At 38.4% G+C, this 27,279-nt stretch overlaps 2 protein-coding genes across 2 annotated transcripts in view; one reads left to right on the top strand and one right to left on the bottom strand.

The window, feature by feature from the left end:
- Positions 1-3,748: 3,748 nt before the first annotated feature.
- Positions 3,749-20,156, bottom strand: mogat2 (monoacylglycerol O-acyltransferase 2; the record flags this gene model as incomplete). The annotated part of the gene is made up of 6 exons (XM_079247070.1): positions 3,749-3,903; positions 4,188-4,387; positions 4,615-4,789; positions 4,905-5,109; positions 17,840-18,018; positions 20,063-20,156. The coding sequence occupies 6 exons, from the start codon at positions 20,154-20,156 to the stop codon at positions 3,749-3,751; spliced, it is 1,008 nt and encodes a 335-aa protein (XP_079103196.1).
- A 4,915-nt stretch (positions 20,157-25,071) lies between these two features.
- The window catches only part of map6a (microtubule-associated protein 6a), a gene marked incomplete at both ends in the record, with an annotated part of 18,561 nt that continues 16,353 nt past the window's right edge, over positions 25,072-27,279 (top strand). Inside the window, one exon of the mRNA XM_079247262.1 lies at positions 25,072-25,787. Within this exon, the coding sequence (XP_079103388.1) occupies positions 25,072-25,787 (716 nt within the window). The remainder of the gene's footprint in view (positions 25,788-27,279) is intronic.

The following is a 27,279-nucleotide window of genomic DNA, read 5'->3' as shown; positions in this document are numbered from 1 at the left end:
CTGTCTTGCAAACTTCCTTTCTATAATGTCTCTGCTTGGCACCCTAATATGCACTTTTATAGCTTTTGCTCAAACAAAATTGTTCATGTTTTTATGTTTTTAAATTGGGACCTTTCCAATAAGGATTTGCCCAAACCCTGTCAACTCAGCCAGTTTAGTTTATTTGGAAATATCAGAGTTTTGCCACATCAAATATAGCCAAAGCCAAAGTTCATAGACTATCTCATCGTTTTTGACCTTATGCAAAACTTTTAATAAATCATTTAAATCTCAAACAACAGATTACAAATATGAACATGTGAATTAATCAGAAGTTTGAGTAAATGATTAAAACATATCTGAGAATTGAAAGACCTGTCACGTATATTTTTGGATTCAGGGAGTAGAACTTAATTTATGTCTTGTTTTCTTTTAAGAAAAGTCAAGATAAGATATGCCAGAGGATTCCATGAACACAGGGAGGGCTTGTACTTTGAACTAGAGTCTTGAAAAATAAGTCAATAATGTTGTCATCCAGACCTCTTTTGTACCTACCTAAGGACATTCAGACCAAACAATGATAAGAGCTTCATGAATATCCTCACCATCTCTTTTGTATCCCTTAACTGCCACATTTAAAGCATACATTTTTTCTGAATGATTTTTGTCTCACATTTCTATTGTAATTTGTTTTCCAGTTAGCATTTTCTGAAGCCCAACACACACACACACACACACACACACACACACACACACACACACACACACACACACACACACACACACACAGATCTTGTCTACATAATGTTGAAAGCATCAGGGCATTGTCCTGTCTGCCAGTAATTCATTTTGAAATATCAAAGCTGTGTAATCTCATACAAAACCAAAGCCAAAGTTCACAGACAGCTTTATCATTTGCAAACGTGATCCAAAAGCTGATGCTGGAGATTTAGAGCTCATAAAAACTGAGCCCAAACCATATTCATTTTTTTTGTTTGTTTTACCTTGATCATTGAGATGTATATATATTTTTTTATATTATTCTACAGTTTTTAATGTCCATACTGTGTAAATGGTTTGAAAAATAGACATTAGAGGAACATGTTGTAAGAGCCGAGTGTGGCCCCAGTTATGGTGAATTAGCTAAGAATTGCAAATGTACCCCACTTGTTGTTATTACCAAAGATAAAAAAAAAAAAAACAACAACAACAACAAAACATAATTACTTGTTAGCCTAATCCCACAATAATGTAAAAATCTTGTTTTAGGAAGGAAATATATTCTAAGCTATTACTGTCTTATTTGCTTGTTAGCTACCTAGCTAGCATTCTGCTAGCTAGCTTAACATGTCATAAATTTCTGTCAGGGTTCAACAAAATCACCTTTTATGTCAGTTCCTAAGCAGTTTTTATGGTATTTTATATTCATGATCACATTAGTGAAAGAGGTGAAGCAGAATTCATAAAAACTCAGGACAACTCAGAGCTAACTTTTTTTATATTTGATTAGCATGGTTTTTAACATGGCTGTAGTTGGTCTAACAAACATAAGTGAACTTTTTTTCTATAAAATGTTATATGAATATAAAATTACATTAAAATACTTATTAAATAGTTTGATGTGAGAGAGCTTACTGAAGAGCTTTAATAAATTAATTTATATAAAAATGGAGGATAAATTATTAACTTTGCATTAAATTAAAGAACATACTCATGATCCCGCAATTATGCCACAATTTAACAAATGTAGATTGAACATGGGTAACGCTGGTAAGTAGTGGAGGTTTTTACTCAGGGGAGACTTAAAACTTTGTCCTGCTGGGAGTCTTTACAGGGTGGACATATATAATCGGGTCTACAGCAGCAAAGCTTGGCCACAAAGTTCAAAGATGGGCGTTCATACTGTAGGATTTTAGTTACAAATCTGAAATGAAATTATTCAACTTCCTGTCTTGTAGCATATTGATCTGAATCCCATTTATAAGATTATGTGTAAATTTATTCTGTATACAGTAGGTATACCAGGATTGATATTATTTGCATCAAATAAAATCAGTTAGATACATCCAGACCATTTATGTATTTAGCAACATAAAATATCTCTTGAAATGATACTAGATGGAGATATGTATCTGCTTGTGATTTTCAGCTACATAGGAAGATGTCACATTTCAAAACATTTGACAGCACAATTTTTATATGATTTTTATAAATTAGTAATTGATCTATATTTAATTATAAGTCTATTTAATCAAAAATAAGTTATCATACTGGATATAATGCAAGTAAAATAACACCAAAAATAAAAATATTTAAGTACAATATAAGTAACTAAGAGAAATAGGTAATTTTACTTATTTGGTAACAAAAAAGGAAAATTAGTGTGGTTTAGATAGTAGTGTGTTAAATAATCCTGAATGATGACTGCTTCTTAACTGGATGAGTGATGTTGCAATTCAACTTCAGCCTATTTCAGAAATCCTCAAGCCTTGCACAAAGTCCCAAAACCCTTAAGATTTAATTTGAATAGCAAGATTGTAACCCATAAGGACTGGAGCTGGACACTCTTAATCTAAATTATTTCCACAGGTAACTTCCCAAAATAATGAAATAAACCAGGGGGGCCAAAGTTCAGCCCTTGAGATCTACTCTCTTGCAACTTTTTAATGCTTCTCTTCCACAACACACCTGAATCAAAAAAGACCGTAACAAGTCAGTCACTTAATTCAGGTGTGTTGTTAAAGGGAAACATTAAAAAGTTGGAGGATAGTAGATCTCAAGGACTGAACTTGGGCAACCCCTGAAATGAACCATCTGACACATCAGCTGAATCCTAAAGATGCCTGTTATAGCCCCCACAATCAGAAGTTTGTCCCCATGCACTAGACATCAGCCAGGAGAAAACTGCTCATGCCAAACGTGTTGTCCCTGTTCCCAGGGTAGAGAGAATAGGGGTCAGGACATTACGCAATGTGCTGTAGAAATCCCTTCATCAATACAAAAAGAGCGAACAGCAAAATGCAACTAAGAGTAAAAACCTTTACGCAACTTTTGCATGTGCTGCTTGACAATACCAGTTATATTTGCATGTTAGTGGGAAAATTATATAGTTTTCACAAAGGGGAGTTGATTGAGTTAAGTCTAAATAAAGTCCAGTCCGTCAGATGTGTGCGCACAGGCCTCACAGCTTTCAGCTTGCAAATGCAAACGAGACTTGATCTGCTTTTTTAAAGTCAACAGGAACAGCCTTACATGTTGCTCTTGCAATAAAATAAGCTGTCCATGTTCATGTTAAAAGTGATGGTTAAAACCAATAAATGAAGGGCTACAATAAACATACAGAGACTGATGTCTGAGTTAAGAACTTTATTGATCAAAAATAGATTCAGATCAAATATACAAGGCTAAAGTTTACACAATCAATTCAAAGTGAGCTAAACAATTATTCCATGTTTAAAAAAATCAAAACAAACCAATTAAAACCTACATATGAAGTGAATTTCATGTGTGTTTTTAAAAAAAAAAAAAAAACACCCAACCACAGATATTTGTTGTAAATTGAAGTGAAGGCTCATCTTTCTACAATGTTGTCGAACCCTGCTTTACCTAAAAGAACACGTCAAGTTTTAGTTTCTTTATTTGTAATTGGGAGGCTCAGTGAAAGCAAATTCAGGTGTGCAAAGCTCCTCCAATGGTAGAATCATGTGGATGCAACTCCAGAGCTTCACAAATAAATATTTCTTCAATTCCTCGCTCTCCCATGTCCAGCTTAGACAAAGTTCAGGTGTGTGTCCTTGTCCACTCCATAGTTGCATTTATGTTCGTCAAACAAGTTGCTGAGTTCATCCATGTACAGCTGGTGGAGGGCATCCAGTTCTTCGGCTGTTGGCCTCTCTTTCTTCTCCACCTTAATGGGTCGGCCAACTGTGAAGAAATTACAAAGACCAGGGCAGCATGCTCAATGTCCGTATAATAGTTTGCAAAATATGTCTAAAGCTGTTTATAGTTTGTTAATCTAATGCATTAGGCTGCATGTCACCAAGCTACAGAGACCTGCGGAGTGTGTCAGTGACTGCTTTTTACATGAAACTAAGCTCTCAGACAGCTTTCATTCACTGCAGAGAGTGCTCAAAATAGGAGACGGCTTTGCATATGAAGTCATCTGACCTGCTACAACAAGCGGTGAATAAACAAAGCTGCTTACTCACCTACTGTATGGATGGGTCTTCTGTAAGGCATGAGGCCAAAGGAATACTGGAAAACACCCCGTGCATGGAAAAGAGGAAGCGATATGCCCATGACACCTTGCAGCCGCTCCTGTATCCATCGAAGCCAAGTTCCTCTTGGGTTTTCCACTTGATCAAACACCTCATTTTCTCCAAAGGAGAAAACTGGCACCAGGTGAGCTCTAAAACAATCAAACATAACTTATAAATAGCTCGAACATATTCTTCTTTCCAACCCTACTAGATAAAATCTTGTTACAAAGTGCTTTCCGAGGGAATTCCATGCACTGACTTGAATACGTCTTTTCAAGAAACTTCAAAAGAAAAGACCGACACAACCAAAACAGTGAGACTTTAGGGACTAATCTGCAGCAGCAACATTTGTCACTCTCAGGCTGTCTGCACTCACCCAGTCTCCATGGCCAACTTGATGAAGCCTTTCTTGTGGGCTAAGAGCACGTCGAAGCTTCCAGGATGGGCATCGAGGGCCTCTGGAGCCCCACCAACAGCGATTGCAACAGCACTGCCACCACGCCTGCACTGGAGCGGATAAGTAGCACTTTCTTTGTCTGAGGGAATCAGACCTGCAAGGTCGTAGCAGAAAATATGTTAATTAATACCTAGAATCTTTTCATATAACATAGGCGTAAGAGAGCTATATGAAAGATCTGATTGGATCCAAATGGGTCCAGTCCACACCTGCACACATGATGTAGTCTCTGAAGAATGGGGCTCTGAACCATAGAGGCAACATAAGCAGGTAGCTGGTGAGGCCTGGAAACAGCTGTTTGAAGCCTGTAGCGTAGGTGCAGAAGTTGGTGAAGGCTCCTGCCACTAGGACACCATGGGGGTGGAAGCCCAGGATGTAGTTGTGCCGAGGGTCCAAGTCGGCTGTCTTCACCAACTGATGGAAGAAAAGAAAATATGAAATCTTCAGTGACCAGTTTGTGAATATTGAAGAGGACATTTGCAGTAAAACTCTTGAAGTTGGGAAACTAAAGCCTAAAAAGGAAAAAAAAAAAAAAAAAAAAAAAAAAAAACAGATTACAGTATCATTTATGTGACAAAAACATACTTTCATACTATTTTAGGTCCAGATGAGGTTGAGGTTTGGACTTTGAGCCACTGCAACACCTTGATTTGCTTCTGGAGCAGATTTGTCTTGAACAATACTTTGTAATGCAGAGGTGTTTGTGGTCAACTCAATGACTGCAAGATGTGCAGGTCCTGTGGCTGCAAAACATGCACAAATCACCAGCTCTCCTCACTCTTGATAGTTTGTATGAGGTGTTTGAGGTATTTGTGTTTTCCTCAAATATGCTGATGTGCATTATGACCAAACATTTCTACTTCACTCTTATCTTTCCAAAGGAGATTATTCAACTTATTATCAACTTATTTTGTCTTGCAAGCTTTCCAAGCAAGCCATGCTAACTGAGGCGGGTAGCATCTGAGATGGAGCTCTTTGTCTTTTTATAGTCTTCCTGGTTTTATGGTAACTAACTGGAACATTCACATGGGAGGAGATTGACTTGAAAGTTTTACTTTTATGGATTATCTTTCTCCCTTCATGATGATGGGTTCCAATGTTTTTTATTTTGAGAAATGTTTATAGTCTTTCACACCCAAATGGGAAGCAACAATTGCTTCTGTAAAACCAATAGTTGGTTAGATTTTTTTTGGGTTGGAAAGTTTATTTCGAAATGTCCAATACAATAAAATAAAACCCAAAAGTAAGAAACAACAAAACTAGACATACTCGAAAAGGAGTGGGCAGAAGTAAAAAAAAAACTTATTAAACCCCACCCCTTTGCCATCAGTGTTTACTGCGTAGTCATATACACATACATACATATGTTAAATAATATTTCAAAATTTTTTAAGTTCTTTACATCTGTACATAAAGAAAGAGACAAATAAACCAACAGCAACAACAAAAATATGAACAGCATTGTCAGTGACCCTTGCTAAATATCAACTCTCTTCTGCAGCCATGGACCTGGCATTGGTGTCTTTTTTTTCCCTTGCTATTATATTTAAATATCCCAGAATGCATCTGAACTTCAGAGGTGGCAACAACAGTTGATGGTTAAATAATCAAGTGGATTTGCAGCACAGGGTTTTGTAATTCATATGGAAGCTATAAGAGTTTTCCTTGTGTTTCCCACACTTTTTTGTTAATAAAATAATGGTATTGTCTCATAAGTTATGTGTTACGCTATAGCTTTGTAATCTTAAGATCTGGCAGGGACCAGGTGATCTTTACTGTCTAATAATTGATAAGGGATGTGCTTAATTCTTGCCATGGCTGTATTCTCAAGTACAATCAGAGCTACGGGTTAATCAGCCTAGCAAAATATCTCATTGCATCATCCAGCTTTTTTTCCAAAGTGCTGACTGTGTGATATCACATTGACCCAGCTGGTAGCAGTCCAAGCATGTGTCTTCATATCCCAGTTTCAACACTGTATGTGGCCAATTGAACCCTTAAGGAACTCCCCTGTCTGTCCAACTGGTTCTTCAGTAGTCTACAGTGGGAAATGATATAAACCTCATTTTAGTTTCTTGTAATATTTTCCGGCAAACGGAAATACAGTTATTTTCCAATATTCACTGTGGCATTGTCCTGTATTGATGATTGAAGAGTCTGACCACTGCTCTACAGCACATCCCAAATATTCTCAATGGTGTTCAGGTCTGGACTCTGTGCTAGCCAATCAATGTGTGAAAATGACGTCTCCTGCTTCCTGAACCAGTCGATAAATCCTGGTATTGTCATCTTTGAACATGGTCATGCCATATTTCACTCCGTTGATGGAATATCCTGCTCATTTAGTAAAATTAATCTGACTTCGCTATTTAGGGACACAAAGTTGCTGAACCTAAACCAGACAGGTTGTTGCAGCCCTCAGATCATAGACTGCCCCCACAGGCTTGTACAGTACAAGCAATCCAAGACAACAACTCTGTCTGCCTCTTTTAGTTTGTGATGTTTACATTTGTGACAACATAAATAAACATAAAACTTAACTTAATCTATTAATTTTTCATCAGTCATAGAGAAAAACGTAAAAAAAAAAAAAAAAAAAGCACCAGTGTTTTACATCATGTAAGACAACAAAATCTTCTTTTATACACACAACTGTCGAGGTAAACAACTAACTTCTACCCTGATGTTTAAAAGCTCCTTTGTTTTAGAAAATAAAGTTGCCGTTTTGTGAGTTTTACACTTTGACTAGATAACTGGAACTTAACTGTATCACGTGGCATCAGAGCAAAAACATTTCTAATTACATGTACTAGCTTGTAGTTGTTGTTTTTCTAAAGCTCACTCTCACTGAGTATCATTGTCAGAGTTTTTATCATTTTTACCATTTAGAACACTTATTTATTATTTGGTAGACATTAAATAGTCAGTGATCCATCAAGAATCAGATCCAGTCGCACATCATAGTTTTAAGACATCAGAGTAAAATACAGTATTATATGTACCGCTGCAGAAAAATTCAGCATTTCAGGGTGGACTTTTAACCCGTGTGGTGGTTTTTGTTGTTTCTGTGCCGTTTGAGAATGTGCAGGGGAATTCTGTGTGCTGGCAAAGTTCCTGCTTATCGGCATCACCAGAGTTTATTTCTGTAAAGCTTGTTACACTTTCTCTGCCACTGTAACGTTTCACTTTTACAGCATTATCAAATCCACCGTAAGCAGTTTAAAAAGGTCTTTGTTATTCAACCATGTTTTTCTTCTATAATTAAAACCTAAACCCTATAATCCCCCCCCCCCCCCCCCCCCCTTTGTTGTAGTTTCAGGGGTGGTTTTGTGCCAACAAATGCATGCACATACACAAATTTATCTCAGATTTTAGATAATTTCAGAGAAACTTATGCTGACTCATCACCTGTTCAGTTTCTTTTTTTTTTTTTTATTAAAGTATCTCCTTTTGTACAAGAAGGATTTCCCAGCTTGTTTGTATCCGTTGAAACTGCATCTTTGATATTTTCAATCTTTTGCTCAACCTAAACAAATAATTTTGTTTTTAAAGCTAACATAGAAATGTTACTGTATGAACCTCACCATCCACACCAACCAGGCCAGACTCCTTCCCCAAGTTCCCATCTGTGAGGCCAAACGAACGTAAAATCAAACATCGATGTAAACGAAAAGTAACAGGGTGAATAAAGTCATGGTAGTGGGAATGTTGCTTCCAGTAACTTTGCCTGACTTGCCCTGCAGTCACCTCATGAGGATCATTTTGCACGTTGAGACTGCGTCTCCATTTGCTGTTAGTTTCTAACTGCTGCAGCGTCATTTGTGCATTAGAGCTTGTGTGTTCATCTCACTTTACAATCTAAATATCAACAGCAAAAACATCTATTAGTGCAAGTAAGTAGAGTATTTGAGCAGCTGTTGTAAGTGACACGGCTAAAGTTGGTCCCTGGACTGAGTTATCCCAGTTTCATCAAGTCTGGGGATTGCTGCATTTAACATGATCTTGTTACCATGACAACCAGGCTCTGTCCATTTTCTTGCAGCTATTTTCTCTCTTTTCTTCAAGAGTTTGCCCTAACACACAGTCTGATGCTGTTTGGTCATTTTAACTGATCACATGTAAGATGGAAAAGGACAACTTTGTGGGTTTGATTTGTTCTGTTTGTGTGAGTTCTTAATTTCATGGAGTTTTCCAGAGCTGCTGTGTTGTTTTGTGTCCATTCTGTTTGTACTGTGGGTGCTGGTGGTCCCCAGGTCAAATTGTTAATCATTGGCTCCAGTTCCTCTGATAAGTCTTTGCATGACAACATAATCTTCAGTGTTATTATCTCGACTGATTCAAGGTCATTTTGAACAATTATCTGATTAGTACTGTAGTTTTGGATCAATGTGCAAATCTGTTACAGATTCTTTTAATCTTTACATTGGTGGGATTTTTTCATGTGAGGGAGCTTGTCTTTATTTTTAATTTAATGAAGTGATGATAGGATTGGTAACCCTATCTGTAACAGCTCATTATTACATGTATATTTCTTGTTATTAATATTTTTATTTATTTTTTACAGCTACATTATAACATACCATCTTGTTTGGAGTGGACTAGATAATGGTACTATACAGACTGAGTACTATTATTAGTACTATTAATCCTGCAGCTCCACTGTTGTATTAAAGTACTGAAAGTTGAATGGGCGTCAAGATTATATAAACACTGTATTACTATATTTGTTTTTATTATTAGTAATAGTACGTTCTTATTTTTATTAGCTGAATTATTGTGGCTGCTTAACTCTATTATAAACATGTATTGTTGTTTAATTGTTGGTGTTTATTAATTAATGTAATTATGGTGTGTATAATAATTACAATAATGATCATTGTTATTGTTCATTGGGATATGGAGAAGAAATGGGATTAAATAAGATGTGGCTTCTTCCTACTCCTTTCAAACAAGGACATTTTGTTTTTGTTTTTTTTGTTTGTTTTTTTACAAAATAAAAACTTGATGTCCAAATAAACTCTAAAATGACACAATAAGAAGAAGAAGAAGAAGAAAAAGAAAAAGAAGAAGAATAAAAAGCTATGTTATCAATGTTTTGGAAATACGGGTCTTATAAGGCTCAAAGGCATCCAGGATCAGTGGGACTTGTTAATATTGCAATGGAGGCCAATAATGCACTAAGATGACACACTGGTGCTGCAGAATGGGACAAATTGTGATTGAACTGTGTTTAGAAATTGGAGTCATTGCTGTTCATTTCAACTTGATAATAACTATGCATTTGTTTTAGGTGTAAATATAAAGGAATTTTTATTCATCTGTTATTTTAGCCTCATCAGACATGAACGCTGAAGTAGCACAAGTACAGGAAAGAGGAGCAATCTCTTCATACACATGTTGAACCACAGTGTCTTGAGTCCTTTTCTTATTAAATGTCTCCTTTCGTTCTCCTTTCCTATTCACAAATACTTATACTTTTGATTGGTATTGTTTCTGTGGTAAATTCTTCATCCTGCATATTCTTACCAAGCCGTCTGATGAAGGTTAATTACACACAACCCAATAAAATTAGTACTTCATTACTGAGGTTTAGAAACTAAATCTCTTTGTGGAAGGATATTTAAAGTATTCTCATAGTTATGTCTCATATTTAAGTATTCTGTGATGCACTCACTCTTCTTTCTTTGCCATTTATGTAGTTCAGTAACTCTAACTTGAATACCTGTTACATAGGAACCCTCTGTAATGACCATACCAGCATGTACCATGGAGGCTATCCCAAGGGACAGGGTACACCAGTCCATCATAGAGTTACACAACCACACATAGTCACATCTGATTTAGGTTATAATAATAATATAATGGTTATTTTAACTATGGGAGGAAGCCAGAGAACCCAGAGAGAATCCATACATGCACAAAGAATTCCACTAACCACATTACCAAGGCCTGAATTTTTGCGAGAAAGGTCCTGTTGGTAAACAAACTGAAGTAAAAGTGAAGTCATTTGGTCATTTTATACAGTATTAGATAGCTGAATTATGGACAAAAACACATTTTAAAAGCTGTTTAAGACTCGGATCACCTACTATAACCTAACATGAATAGTATCTTTATGAACATGATATGCACATTTCTTCCTCCTACATGTATTTTGTGAAAATGGTTAAAACTGGAGATTTTTTTTAACAGGTCCCAGGGAAATTATCATCTGGGCCAGAATCAAGCAAAAACATGACGTTAATACACGTGAAGAGCCTGTAGTTATGTATTAGAAATTTGCGTCACTTTCTTGTCGATATTAGTTTTTGTCTTTTGTGAATACACATCAGCTGGGGAGTTTTTATTCCCAAGCAGATGATGGCTTAATTAGAAATGGTGGGAAAGGGCACACCAATGCAACTAATTACGCTCACTGCTTCTCTTTACTCTTGTATGGACTCTTTGTTTCAGGCTTAATGTAGCATACAGTCAGATGATGCAGGACTTGATTCACTTTTAACAGAATAATTAAAAAATGAATAAAGAAATAAAACAGGGAACTTTAGGATTTTTTTTTTCACCTGAAATGATCTTTAAATTTCCATTTCCATGAGACCTCTGGTGGATAAATGAACATCTTGACAAGTACAGTCAACAGTGAGGTAATGTAGTCACTGACCACTTAAATAACTTTGCTAGTTCTGGTTTGGAAACCATTTAAATTTCAGAACTGTCTTATTTTTCATGGCATAGAGTCAACAAGATGTTGACACTCATAGATTTTGGCCTTTGACGTGATAGCTACCCTGGCACGTCAGACTGGTGCGATCTATATTATCAATGCAAAGCGACTCAGTCTGGAGTCGTCCCCACTTCATGGAGATTCACATCAGTCTTAAACAAACCGGCCACTCTGATTGGTTGATCTGAGGAGACTAATGCCTTGCATCACCATGCATTCTTTGTAGCAGGAGTTTGTTTCTTTTGGCTGTAGTTTCTGACTTACGATTAGGTTAAAAAAGGCACACCTAGTTTCCAATAACTACAATAAAAACAATGCAAAGGTCATTTATCTATTCTGAACTGCACGCAATGTTTATTTTCTTATGTTGCGTTCGTTCTCCTGAACACTTCTGGACATTGTAGGCTGTCACTTTACTGACGTCATGTCCGCCATTTTTCTGATTGGTTTACTCCACGCTTGTTTGTCCCGCCCTAGAAATCTGTTGATGCGAGTGAGTCTCCAGACTCTATGCTGGTACAGCGTGAGTGTCCAATAACCCTCGGTTGCAGCCTGGAGAATGAGGCGGGGTTTGATATTGGGCAGGGTTGGACGTCCAATGGGTGTGGTTGGATGTCAAATGGGCGGAGTTAGATGTCACATGGTTGTGGGGTTAGGGTTGGAGTTAGGTTTGGGGTTAATCCAATCAAAATGTTGAGGGGTTGGAAGTCCAGCCCTGCTCAATATCCAGCCCCGGTTCATTCTCCAGGCTGCAGCCAAGACCCTCTCAGAGAGTCTGGCTCGCCAGGCTACATGATAGCATCATCCATGATGAAAATCTCTGATTTCACATCACATAGGAGCTCTAAGGTCTGCTCCCCGTGGAGATAGCTGGAGTAGAGTTGCGTTTAAGAAAGCAGTTGGAGATGATGTGAGCTTTGTCACATGGTGCGTCATCCTGCTGGAAGTTTCCGCTACGCTCTGCTCATAAAGGCATGGAAATACCCCAGTAGGGGGTGGTGTGTAAATCATGGTTGGTTTGTATTAAAAGCATCCAAGAAAATATCTCCCACACCATTAGACCATCAGACCACCTGCAGCCTGAAGCATTGAAGGCAGGTGGAGTCATGCTTTTATGTGGTTCCACCTAAACTTGACCCCGCCATGTGAATGTTTCAGCTAAAATGGAGACTCATCAGACAAGACAACATTTTTCAGCCCTCTATTGTCCAGTTTTGGTAAGTTTGTGTGAATTGTAGCCTCGGTTTCTGGTTTTTAGCTGATAAAAATGGCACCTGGTGGGGTCTTCAGCTGCTGCAGCCCAAATGATTGAAGATTTGACGTATTGTGTGACCACAGATGGTATTCTGCATACCTAGGTTGGAACCAGTGGGTTTTTTTTTTCTTTTTTTCTTTTAACCGGTCCTGTCCAGCATCTCTACACACAGAACAACAATCTGCGTGCCATATTTTTGCCAGACAGATTTGCTCTGTCAAGGGGAGACATCTCATGTATATAGCTGCCCTTGATAATCTGAATATTTTTATTATTATGATAATTATTTTATTTTATTTATTTATTTATTTATTCCTTTTTTTCATTTTACAATCATCGTCAGTCTTGATATGACCGAGCTGGACCTGGCAGGGGAAGAGGAAAAAAGATGAAATGAAAGGAGAAAAAGAGAGAGAGAAAAGAAAGGCGTGTCTAAGCTCCTAAAGTTACAGTATTTGCAAAACAATATAAAGTACTGAAAAAATACAACAAGACAAAAGTAGGATAGTGACAATATTCAAAAACAGACAAAAAAAAAAAAGAAAAAGAAAGGTAAAAGAAAGTAAATGAATTAATAAAATAACAATTACAATACCAACCGTTATCAAACATACCTACAGAGAGTCATCAGCAACATTTAGTAGGAAGCAGATGGGAAGATGAGCGCTTTGTGGGCGTGCACGTGTGAGTGTTCAACCAGTGATCATGCAATCAAAGATCAGCTGAGTGCTTGTAGGGGAGCACGACCACGACCCGAGGCGTAGGGGAGGAACCCAAGGCCCCCAGCAAGCCCACCGCGCACAGAGCCCGGGCAGGCAAAGCAGAGAGAGCCCCCGTCCCCCGAGCCCAGAGCAGTGGAAGCCTCCAGGCAGGCGCCACCCGGCTCTCTGTGAGGCCCGCGCTTCGGCACCCATGTTGCAATTAAAATCTAGTGGGGCAGGTGGTCCAGCGGAAAATGCCCAGAGGGGTTATTTTTAGTTACTGTTGTCTATCTCAAACCAGTCTGTCCATTCTCCCATTATATCTTACATCAACAAGACATTTTCTTTTTCAGACTTTTCTCTGTAAATTCTATGTGGTTGTGTGTGAAAATCCCAGTAGATCAACGGTTTCTGAAATATTCAGACCAACAACCATGCCAAAGTTCTTCGTCTTTCTAATGCTCAGTTTGAACTTCAGTGAGTCGTATTCATCATGTCTAAATACATTGATCTGCTACCATGTGATTGGCTGAAACAAGAAATTAGATTAAATGTGACGTTGTGATGCAATTGTTCTGCTTTTTGTTGATTTTCAAGATTTTTACATTTGATTTAAGAAAATATAAAATTCTTATTAAATCAGTCAAACGTTGCAGTAGTTTTATTGTCTGTTGTTTTGGCATTATCGTCTTTGTGCCAGTCTTCTCCTGTCTTTTGTGATTACATTGTGCTTATCTCATCTTTAATTATTATCATTTATTGTTTGATTGCTGTCGCACTTTCACTCGCTTTCGCCTTTTTTACCCCCCGACAGAAGCTCTCCTGGTGTTGGCGAAGCAAATACAATAGTTGTGCTTTTAGATGAAGAATCCTAATTATTTAGCATTTTAAAATGTTTTAACTCTTAAATCTTTCTCTATGTCCAATATGTTACAAATATTATTCTAGTTCCAAGAATGCCAAAGGTTCAATCTGTTTATTGTCTGTTGTTAAGATAACAGATAACCTACATCTGATTAGTCCAGATCAATAATCCTGAAAGAATTCTTATGTTAGCATGAAAGACAGAAGATTATTTCATGTTAATAAAACTATGACCCATATAGGGAACAAAACATTTAGATTTTCAGATTTGGACTTAAGTTTAAGTGGAATTTTTTGTTTTTGTTTTTACTTTTAAGATACCAATGTTAAATCACTTGAACATCATTTATGCAGATGTCTTTTTAACTGTTCTGCACTGGTGTTTTTGTTGTTTAACTGGGTCTTATCAGCTCAGTCCAAAGTCTTGCCCAGGGGGAAGGAAGTATACCCATGTAATGTGGTGGATCTTGTTGACATGAGCTCCGTTCTCTGTGAATCCACAGATAAGGTGCTCATGTGGGTTTAAAAGAAAGAAAATAATCATAAAGCTGTTGCTGAACTGGGGAATATAATACAAGTATATGAAAAATCAAATGCTGAACAACTTTAATATGATGATGTCATAAACTCAACATCTTTTATATAACTTACATGAAGTTACGGAGAGACACTGCTCATGCATGACCACAAGAGGGAAACAACAGGCTGCAAGAGACGATGTTTGCACCGTTCAAGTCTCATGCTGGCAGGGTCGGCACTACATTTTATTGTTTATTTGTCCGAGACTGACTTGTGTCAAAAAGTTATCTCTCTTATAGAAAAAGATCATTTTTAAAAAGCTAAAATATCTCAGGGCTGCACGGTGGCGCAGTGGTTAGCACTGTGGCCTCACAGCAAGAAGGTCACTGGTTCAATCCTTGGCTGGTTTGGTCAGTGGCCTTTCTGTGTGGAGTTTGCATGTTCTCCCCGTGTATGCGTGGGTTCTCTCCAGGTACTCTGGCTTCCTCCCACCATCCAAAAACATGCATGTTAGGTTAAGCTGTCCAGGGTGTACCCTGCCTGTCGCCCAAAGCCAGCTGGGATAGGCTCCAGCTTCCCTGCGACCCTGAATTGGAATAAGCGGTTCGGAAAATGAATGAATGAATGAATAAAATATCTCAGTGTTGCCACAAGGCTGTGGCAAAGTGATTATTCTCCACTGTAACTAGAGGTTGCTAAGCACTGAAATAACTGGTTTGGAGCAACTACAGCGCATCAGCAAAAGTCAAAAAGAAAAGAAAAACAAGCTGGGCTGCTTTAATATTTGGTGCTACTTAGTGTAGATTCATATCATAAGACACCGTGATGCTGAGCAAGTTTGGGGTTTAATGTAAAATAAATGAGGACAAAAAAAGAGGAGTAAAAACATAAGTTCTTTCCAGAAAACCCTCAAAGCTGTTTTGACACTGTGCATCATGATAACTGTAGCAAAACACAGCTTCAGTGCCAGGTTTCTCTTTCAGCAGGAGCCATGACTTCTTGAAATCTTCTCGTGACCCTGTGGTTGCCAAGCAACAACTAGAAAGTGTCCATGTCCCCCAAGTGAAACCACAAAGACAGAACCAAGCTAGCAGGCCTTTGGCTGTTCTCCTCACATCTTAGCCTTTTATGCTAAACATGTTTAAGTAATTAATTACTGGCTTTAGCTGCACATTCATCAATACAAATCACGTATAAATAAGTTGTAAAAGTGATAGTTGTGCATCTTTGAGGACAACTATTAATGTTATGTAATGCTTTTAAACTCATGTTAGCATAAAGATACACAGCATCGCTAATACTATGGTAGCATTAAATTAGCTTCAAGATTTCATTTTTATTTTTCAGTGACTGTATTTTGGGAATATACACTAACCCAGTTGAAATGTCCCCACTGAAGTGGGAAATAATTAGAAACATTGCACAGTGAATACTTACGGAAAATTTGGGAAAATAGAGCCTGTAACCAGTTATTATTTTAAACTTTATTTGATCATTATTTTAAATCATAATTATACCCACAAGAGGCTGCTCTTGGGGGGATGTGCTAAGACTATGAGGGTGGGTTAGGTTGTACTAACTCATTTTATATTATTTTTATTATCTAGTATTTTAACTTTTGTCCTTTTATACTTTTTTATTCCTATATTACATAACTCTTGTTTTTATATGGCATGACTAACACCTTGAACTGATCAGCACTTTAATTTAGTTGTGCATGAGAGATGTTACAATGACAAAAACATATTCTATTCTATTCTATTCCATTTTAGAGGAAGATATGAGAATGAAGAGAAAGGAAGTTATTTTTGACTCTTTCATAGAGAGGAAGGACATAGATCAGGCTGAGACAGACCCCAGCCCCAGCAGTTACCAACGTGGAGTTTGCCTCGCAAGTCATTGTGATCAGACATCAAACACTAGATTGGATCCCAAAAGGCCAAACTGGTAGACCCAACATTATTCACCTTATACTGATCCTTTTTAACTTGTTGCTATTATTTCCACACAGCGATCCAGATTATTAACATGAAGATGTTTTATTCCTCATGTGTCTCTAACCCAGTGTTTCTGAATTGGTCCTCAGGACCCCCCTGCCCTGCATGTTTTATAGGCAACCCTACCTTTACACACCTGAATGACATAAAGGCTCGTTGACAGACTGAAAAGAACTTGAAGAAGTTCAATAATCTGACTCAGGTGCTTTGGAAGAGGATCATGTCTAAAACAGGCAGGCAGGGGGGCCTGAGGACTGGAATTCAGAAACACTGCTCTAACGTATCCAGTGAAAAGCAGAAAAGTGATATTATAGGACATATTACTGTATGGTCCCATGAAAAAGGTTGGCCGCCCTATGTATAAAAGTCTAGCTCCGCCACTGTATTATATGGATATATATATCCAAAAATGTGTTTAAATTGTTTCCTGTTTAGGAGCTGGTACCCATTAGACTGAATATCTTTGCAATCTCACGTCTAGTGCATCCCCTCTGATTACAGATCCATTCTCAGAGTGCTGGTGTCTTACTCCTCCTGCTGTCCATCTTTGATCCATGCTGCTATTTATACAAGACTTCAGTCTCAACTCTCCACAGAGACAGTTAGTATTGGTCTGCTTGTAAACGTGCTCTTGTCTAATTCAGCCTTCTGCCAGCTGTTTCTCCTCCTATTTGCAATCCTATCAGGCTGAACCTGGATTGAACTCTCTCTGGCCTTGGCCCTGGATTTTTTTCTTTAACTTTTATCCCAGCATAAGCAGTAAACACAAACTAAAACCTGCTTTTTGCCTCCTGCTGATTTACTTCTTAATTACCCAACACATAAATAAGGTTTACTGTTATTTAAGGAAACTGCAGAAGTAAATCACTTTATTAAATAATCAGGAGTGACATGGATCAGTGGTCCAGTTGCTGCCAAGGACACAGATAAGGGCTGTCGCTGCTGGGAGGCTGGAGATCAATGATTAGATCAAATGAACTGGCAGAGATGTTCTGATGTCCCATTCTCAGACCTGTAATCTCACCTCCATATGGACTTTCAAAGTATGTGCTAAGTAGACATACAGAGCATGTGTCTCTCTCACCTTGATAGGGAAGTAATCCCTCATGCATTCCCAAATTTTGAGGCCACACAGGAAGGGCACCCTGCGGCCACCACGTGCAGGTGTGTCGTAGTCATGGTACCACCAGACGGCGTACAGCACGCTGATCAGCCAGAAGCGAGTGAAAAGCAGGTAACAGAACAAGAAGATGCAGGTGGGTGCTGAGGAGAAACAACATGTGTGAGGTGACCAGCAGCTGTGCAACACTCTGTAAACACATTTGTTATATAACCTTACATTTTACTCCGTTATGACACAAACAACAGACATATGAATAACTTTGGGTTACTTGGAATCAACTAATTCATGAATTCAGGGAGTGTTAATGATAACGTCAGCAGTAACATAGTAACAGAGCCTTGCTATATCATTATACATGTTTTCATATATACACACACACACACACACACACATATATATATGTATATGTATATATATATATATATATATACATATATATATATATATATATATATATATATACATATATACATATATATATATATATATATATATATATATATATATATATATATATATATATATATATATATATATGTATGTATATATATATATATATATACATATATATATATATATATATATATATATATATATATATATATATATATATATACATACATATATATATATATATACATACATATATATATATATATATATATATATATATATATATATATATATATATATATATATATATATATATATATATATATATATATATATATATCTTCTTTATCTTTACCACTAGATGTCAGTAAATATCACACGATGCATTTTATGTAGTGAAATTAAGACAACCAATAAATTGTAAAACTTGACCATTTCGTTTTGATGGGCTCTGTTTTCAAACAACTTAAACAGTGAGTGATGCAGTGGGTTCACTGCATTAAAAACAAGCTGACTGCTTTCATCAGAACCACAGTCTATGATCAGAACATCTTAAGAAACATCAGATATAAAAATTATGTGCAAAGTGAAAGGAGAAATCTGTGACATTTTTAGGGCATTTGTAGAATAAAATACCAGGTAAGATAACAAAAGTGGCAGTATTAGGACCGTCCATGGTGCCTTTTTTTGGTGGAAGATCACTGAAGCTTTTTATAATGAAATAATTTACCAAATGTCAGAAAACCAGACTTTAGCCTAAGAGCTTGGGTCTTTTAGCCATCAATCAACACGAAAGAATAGCCAAAAACATAAATGATTGACTAATAAAGGCCGTAATCGCTGCATGACTTCCAAACATGCAGCTAAATTAGTGTCCCTGCAGCTAAAGGACATTCCACAACCAGCAAACAAATGAAGCCAGGAGCTCACTGATGATGTTTGCAGCTATGACTCTGTCAAAGTTGAGATGGACACAGAAGCAAGGCAGGAAATTACAGCCAAACTAAACAAGTTTGCTATTTCAAGTAAAAACAGTAACTGCTAACCTAAATCCACCCAGCTTGAATCATCTTTCACAAAAAGAACTTTTTATTATTGATATCTATATTTCATTAAACTATAGCTGTTAAATATTCTAAGACACTGGTTGATGTGCAGCATTTGGTTGCAACACACCTACACAGAAACAATACTGCATATGCACTTTAAAAGAGGATACTATGCCTTTCCAGTTGACGTAGAGTTAGATTAAAAAAAAAAGATAAAATTAATTCTGTTGTTATCTTCAGTATCTTTATTGTCTCAGTGGTCAATAAATGATCAGCTAAGACATGCTGGCTTGACATGACACACCTCCCATCAACCAGGTGCCAAAAGTGGTAGAAAATGTTTTAAATCTTCTGATTGTACTAATGTAAATTTCATAAAAACTAGAGAAAACAACTGCAAACTGTCTTTGTCATGACAGCAAATACATGTTAAATTAATTCATAAAAAAAAAAAAGACTGAGGACTACAGACATAGATTCTGTTTTAGAGGTGAAGATAAATGTGCAGAATCAATTTAAAGATGACTGAGATAAAATACTAACTTTATTAGATGCATTGAACTCAATGTTCTCTTCTCAGATTATGTCATATTGTTTCTTTGTGGTTATATAGAATTTTTCATCACTTTAAGAAAGAAAAATCTGTCATATTTTACCGACAGCAGCAGAGTCTAACAGTGAAGTTGTACCTTGTGCACCTCTCCCGTGTCCATTTGACTGACAGATAAGCACTAACACTCACCCAGAGCAAGGAAGGAGAAGACCCAAAACAGCACTGCGGCAGTCTGCAGCCTCCTGCAGAAAGGCACGTCCAAAGGCGCAAAATCAATCATCATCTTTTTCATAAAGAGAAGAGAAACGAACCAAAGCGCTGCCGTAGAGGCCAAAAGGAACAATCAGGGAAGTGGGTCCAAAGTCTGTCCTTCACACCTATTCACCATCACCTCCTGCTGACGGGCTTATCTCTGCTCAATGCGCGATTGGATTTCTCTGTCCATATCTGCCACATCTGACTTTTAACCCTACAAAGAAGCAGCTCCTCAAACACAGAGCTGACACACGAGAACACCAAGCTACAACTGGGAGATGTCAAAGCCTTTTCTTTCTTGCTTTTACTATGATCCACTCCCTGTAAGAGCATTAAAGGCAATCTGCGTTTAGTGTGATTATGCAATGCTTTGCTCTTTATGGCTTCAAATGCAGCTCCATCTGGTTGAGAAATCACTTAGCAGTGTTTCAGTGCAGTTCAGCGATGACAAAACAAAGGTCCTTTGCAGAGGTGTGACACATTTCTTTATCAGTGTTGCCCGAAACACTTTGAAATGAGTTCTCTGTTGATTTAAGGCCGAGTGCTCAACACTACTTAAGTAATAAAGAAGTCATCAATGTCCATTCATCCATTTTCATTTAGTGATGAAAGTATTGCATTTGTTTTAATGAATACAAACCAGAGCTCTAACTTCCCACATCATTAGAAGTCCTTGAGAAACTATTACAAGCTCACACTTGGATACCTTTCAGAACTGCTTACAATTTTCACATTGGGTTTAGCGATAAAGATACTATCATCTGTCTGCTCCAGAGAGACCACTCATATCTGGTCAAATCAGGCACTTCGAGGATCAAGGTTCTTTTTAATACAATTCAGCCATGAATTCCAGGTAGATACCCTCACAACCACTCTGATTTATGAGCACCTGACAAGCAGAATTCAATTCAATTTAATTCTTTATTTATATAGCGACAAATCACAGCAATGTCATCTCAAGATGCTTTACAGACAGGGAAAAAAAAACATAATGAAAACCAATTCATAACAACCGATATAAGGAAACCAACAGATTGAGTTGGAAGATCCAACTCAATCTCCCATCCTGAGCAAGCACACTGGCGACAGTGGGAAGGAAAAAACTCTCTTTTAACAAGAGGGAAACCTCCGGCAGAACCTGGCTCAAAACACAGAACAGAACACAGTTTGTAAGACTGAAAGGTTTCATGTCTGAGATGGTGGTCGGTACCACAGGTGCACCACAAGCAACGGTACTTACACTGTACACCTCAGATTTCCAATGCAACTCTGAGTTCTGTCATCTGCAAAAATACTCTGATTACTCTGAAGTTGTGGTCTGCATTAACGATGGACAAGAAGCTGAGTACAGAAAACTGGTCAGTCAATTTGTGAGCTGGTGCAGGAACAATCACATCATCTAGATCATAAACAAAGAACTGAAAAGATTTTGTGGATTTTAGCAGAAGTAAACAAAACACAGTTTGCATCTGTTACAAGATGGAGAAGAAGTGGAGACGATAAAGCCTCTGCTAGGGACAGACAGAGGCTGCAGTGCGCTGTGCTGAAAAGGTGATCGGCTGCAGCCTTCCATCTCTTCAGGATCTGTCCGTCTCCAGGACTCGGGGACGAGCAGGCCGGATAGCAGCTGACTCTTCTCCCCCTCTGACATGGACCATTTGAGCCACTTCCCTCTGGCAGAAGGCTACGGTCCATTCAGACCAGAACCTCTCGCCATAAAAACAGTTTCTTTCCCTCTGCCGTCACACTCATGAACACTCATAATACCTAAGCTGGACACTTTATGACTTCAGTCACTTAAACAAGTCATATGTGCATGTATATATACTAGATTATTTTTTACCTTTACTTTTTATTATAATTTTTTTCTTTAATTTTTCTGTATGCCCTCATCTTATGTGTAAAATAGCTGTATTTCTACTTTTATATCATTATTCAGTGTTTTTAGGTTGCACGTTATCATCGAAACAAGTTCCTAGTCTGTGAATTGTGTTCACAATGGAAATAAAAGTTTTTCTGATTCTGATTCTAAAGGACTAAAAATCCAGATTAGACTGGTAGAACAACACTATAGATGACAGGTGCAGAGCAGACTCAACCTCTTGAGAAAATTGAAATCTTCCTCCTGCACTAAGATGCTGCATATCTTATACGTTGGTTACAGAAAGTGCAAGTTGCAGCCGTCTGCTGGAGGTCCAGCATCAGAGCCAAAGAAAGTGATCAAACTAATCTGCTGGAGATGATTGTACAGAGAAGAATGCTCCACAAGCTGCTAAACATAATGGACTTTTCTTTACATCCTCAACACAGCATGCGATGAAACAACAGTGTGTTCAGGCAGAGGCTTCTTCAGGTCTGCTGGAAGACAAAAGGGAACATCATTCTTACCAGCATTACTCTCTGCAACATGATTGTAATTGCCTTTTTTAATGCCATACTGCATTATTATTTCCCTCAGGGAATGAAAGAGAAGCATTTTCCACTCATTAATTCATTCTCATCAACAGAGTTATTCCGGTGTTGGTGAAGGAAGATAAAAAGACATTCAGTTCATGCATTGCATAACAAATCATTGTGATGACACTAACAAGAATGAGAGACATGCGCTTTCTCTCTTATATTCCTCCCTTTATGAATTATTAATTTATTTAGAGCATATCCACTATAAGTATTATATTCTATCAGAATCACAGTCAGTTACATGATGTATTGCTTACATCTACTGGTGGAAAAGGATCATAGTAAAGTAAAAATAATTTGAAAAAGAAAAAAAAGCAATATTATTGCATCTAAAATTAAGCTGCCAGAAATCATTATGAAAACTCCTTTATTCAGACAATGCACATCTCTGGGATGTCCCAAAGGGTTTAATTCAGTCTGAATCAGACCCTCACGGAGTGCAATGAGGTGAGATTATTCATGTATTCTTGCGACAGAGTGACAGGAAGGCGTAGTCTTTGCCACAAAGGAAATTTAGCATGAATCAGAAATTCACTTGGTGAAGGAATATGAATATAACATATTACTTACTTCCAGATTTCCATTTTTTTACAGCTAGGTTATATGTAAAAAATGAACGAAGGACAATAAGGAGCAGGTAAACTAAGGAAATGTATGTTTGATGAACCGTTTCTTTACTGCTGCAACGCCTCCAGATCCTAAGTCTTATTCTATAAAGCCGTCTTATTCCCCTTTGACTACGTTGGGAAAATGCATTTGTGAGTATGTCAGTTGCCAAACATCTTGTTCTGCTGTTCGCTGTTGGTACCTGGACTGGATGGTTGACATCTGAAGAAGCAAGACGTTCTTTCTGCATTGAGATTGCCTCCAATGATTTCTTGTTTCTCCAATGGCTGACATCATCACACCATCTCCACCACTTCATCCTATCAGTGCAGAAATCAGCAGCATTCTCCATGTCTTTTCCACACTTTGACCCTACTATCCTACCTGACCTCCATGGCAGCTGCTCACATGCTCACAGGTGATAACAACAAGGTGCCAATCACACGCTCAACTATCAGGTGATTGATTGGCAGCTGATTAGTACCTGGGTTAAATTTAAACTGTTCAACAAACTACAAAACCAACTTCCCAATTTATACTGCGCTTTTATACTCTTTTTTTTTTCACCCCCTTTCTGTTTTTTAAATCCCTTTTCTCGGATATGGAGGAGTAAAAGTGCCACAATGTAATAATTCAGTAATTAATCAATTTATTAATTACATGTGTCATTCATTTCTTAAAGCATTAAATAATTCATTCATTCATTTTCTGAACCGCTTATTCCAATTCAGGGTCGTGGGGAAGCTGGAGCCTATCCCAGCTGGCTTTGGGTGACAGGTAGGGTACACCCTGGACAGCTCGCCAGTCCATCGCAGGGCCACACAGAGAGACAAACAACCACGCATGCTCACACTCATTCCTAGGGGCAATTTAGAGGAAGCTGGAGTACCCGGAGAGAACCCACGCATACACGGGGAGAACATGCAAACTCCACACAGAAAGGCCACTGACCAAACCAGCCAAGGATTGAACCAGTGACCTTCTTGCTGTGAGGCCACAGTGCTAACCACTGCGCCACAGTGCAGCCCGCATTAAATAATTAATTAATTAATTAAATATGTCATTAAATATTTAGAATTGGAAATAAATGCACAAATACATTAAAATACAATTTATATATATATATATATATATATATATATATATATATATATATATATATATATATATATACATATACATATACATATATATATATATATATATATATATATATATATATATATATATATATATATATATATATATATATATATATATATATATACATACATACATATATGTATATATTCCTCCACGCTCCACCACATGTATATATGTATGTATTTATTTATTCATTTGTTTATTCATATAAGTATTTCACTAATTAAATAATCATTTCATGGTCCTGTGAGTGCATCATGAATTTTACTTTTACTCCTCCATACTCAGATGCTGCCATCCCGTCATGCTTTTAGGCTGCAGTTTAAACCGGAAGTTAAACTGTCTAACTTGATTTTTTTTTTTTTTTTTTTCCCTCCCATCCTCCAGTTCCGTGTCTCCGGGATGCTAAGCAGGCGGGCGGGGCCGTTTTTCCTTGCAGTGCCCTGCCGTGGCGTGATGTAGCAGGACGAACAGAGCTGACACAGAGGGGAGCAGAGCCACGGTTGTTGTTATTCTACATAAACTTCTTTAAATCGGCTCCACTTTAAAAAACACAATGGATTTACAGAAAACCCTGTTTTAACGTCAACCGCGTTGGAGCCGTGCGTTCAAGCTCGACTGGTACGGACATCTTCATTCTCTCCCATAAGGATACTGGAGCGTGGAGGAAATATTTTCCTTTCGGAACCGGTGGAAATAAGTGTTGTATCTCGTGGAAGCCGACACAGCCCACCATGGCGTGGCCCTGTATCAGCAGGGCGTGCTGCATGGCCCGCTTCTGGAACCAGCTGGACAAAGCTGACATTGCCGTGCCTTTGGTCTTCACCAAGTACACGGACGTCTCTGAGATGCAGCACATCCAGCTGCAGCCGCCGCTGCACCCTTCCCAGGCCCCGGTCGCCATAGAAACGCAGCCGTCTCGCGCAGCATCCCGCACCGCAACAGCGGCGCGCGGGCCGCGCAGGTGCGTCTCCGAGGAGCGCGTATGCAGCTCGGTGATGCGCGAGGACTTTAAGCACTGGAGAGTGCGACCAGAACCGAGCTGTAAACCGAAGAACGAGTACCACGAGCCGGAGACACCGTTTAACAGCGAGACTCAGTACCAGAAGGACTTCAAGCCCTGGCCCATCCCGAAAAGGTACGACCACCCCTGGATACCCAAACCACCAGCCACCATCTCCGCCGGCAGCGAGCGGCCGCCGGACAGGTCCAGGCACGCGAAGCAGCACGCGGCGCTGGATGCGGAATGCGGCGTGGAGAAGAGCGCCATCGCCGACAAGGTGCAGGAGAAAGACATCCTGCAGGGCCAGGAGAGGAAAAAGCGGTCCAAAAAGCCGGAGGGGGAGAAGAAGGTGGTCCTGAAGGTGGAGGGAGAGGGCAGAGGGAGGGCGGCCGTGGATGCGCTCAACAGACAGATCAAGGAGGAGATCACAGCTGGTAGCTCCTATAAGTGAGTTCATCCTTCATCTCACAGGTCTCAGGGGCCATGAAGGGGTCACAGGGGTCTGAACTGTTATTTTTAAAAAAACATATTTACACCCAAGGTGCTACAAAATGTCATTATATATAAAAAATAACTATATTTATTTATCATAGCAAGTGCAAAGTTCAGCCAATAAGGCCACGCTTCTACACTGACACTGGAACTGACTGACATCATTTTATATTTTTGCTAACATTCATATTTTTGACCCATATTTTAGTTTACTTAATGCAAACCAGCTGTCACATTTTCCTCCTAAATAATGTTAAATTGTCCCTTATCAGCTGACAGGCCCCTTTATCTTGAAGATCCAACTAGACAGTTGTGCTACATACAAGTTCTTCCATTCCTTCTGGAGGCGTTACATGACTGTCAGTGTTGATTTTCACCACAGAATGTAATTAAGTTAAATGGTTGTAGAAAGCTGGGGATGTTTAGGTCCACAGGGCTAATCTCTGTTCTATTACGCAATATTCCTGAGAATGATGGTGACTGGTGGAGGGATGAACATCAAGTCACGCATGTCAGTGTACGCATGCCTGCTGCTTGTGGCTCTTCATCCTGTAGATTGTGTTCATGTTGTTTGTAATTGCGTGATATATTTATACATTTTGACATTTGGTTTTTGTCAGGATGGGATGTTTTATGTCTCTTTAGTTCCTGGTTTCCTGTTTTAGTTTGTAGTTTTCCTGGTTTTGTTCCCTGATGTCTAGTTTCCTGTTATGCTTTCCTGTTCATTAGCTCACTTGGACTCATTAGTAAACTCATTCTACCTGTGTCTCGATCTGTTTGAGTGCATACATACGGGTTGGTTTCTGTTTTTAGTTGCAGGATAATTGTGTGTTAGACCATGTTTCCCTGGTGAGTTCTACCTTCAGTTTATTCTGTGATTAAAACCTCTAAGTTCTGCATCTCTTGCTCTCTTCTCCTGCATTTGGGTCCACACCTCCACCACCACTTAGGACAATTTTATCCTTTTTCTGGTCATCCAGTTTTATCCTTTATCGTCTCTAAGTACATAATTTAACATTTAAAAATGTTTTCCCTTTTTTGCTAATAAATATAGTGTTTCAGTGGTTAAATTTTGGCTCAGAACTGCCTCAGAAATCGAGGTTTGTTAAAAGTTAGCCTGGATGAATGTGAGTCTGCTGGCAGTGGTGGATGGTGCTGTGTGGGATCAGTGACTGAGTCTTGCAGCTGTTTGGTGCCTCTCCGGTATGCCTGTGTTGTGAAGTTGTCAGCTGGGTGCAGCTCAAGGCTCTTTTCCCCCACATGGCATGAAATGACTGCATTGTGACGAGCACAAGCCCGATCAGCTCTCTTGTTTTCTTCTGGCATTGGAGCTTCAAAGCAGATCAACTGTAGGTTAATGCTCCTCATAGGGTGCGTGTTACTGCACAGCACACAAACACATTTTTTATGTAGCCGCCTTATTGCTAAAATACAAAAAAATATAAAC

The sequence above is a fragment of the Telmatherina bonti genome, assembly GCF_933228915.1.
Source record: "Telmatherina bonti genome assembly, chromosome: 10".
Taxonomy (NCBI): domain Eukaryota; kingdom Metazoa; phylum Chordata; class Actinopteri; order Atheriniformes; family Telmatherinidae; genus Telmatherina; species Telmatherina bonti.
This window is presented reverse-complemented; position numbering and strand designations above follow the sequence as displayed.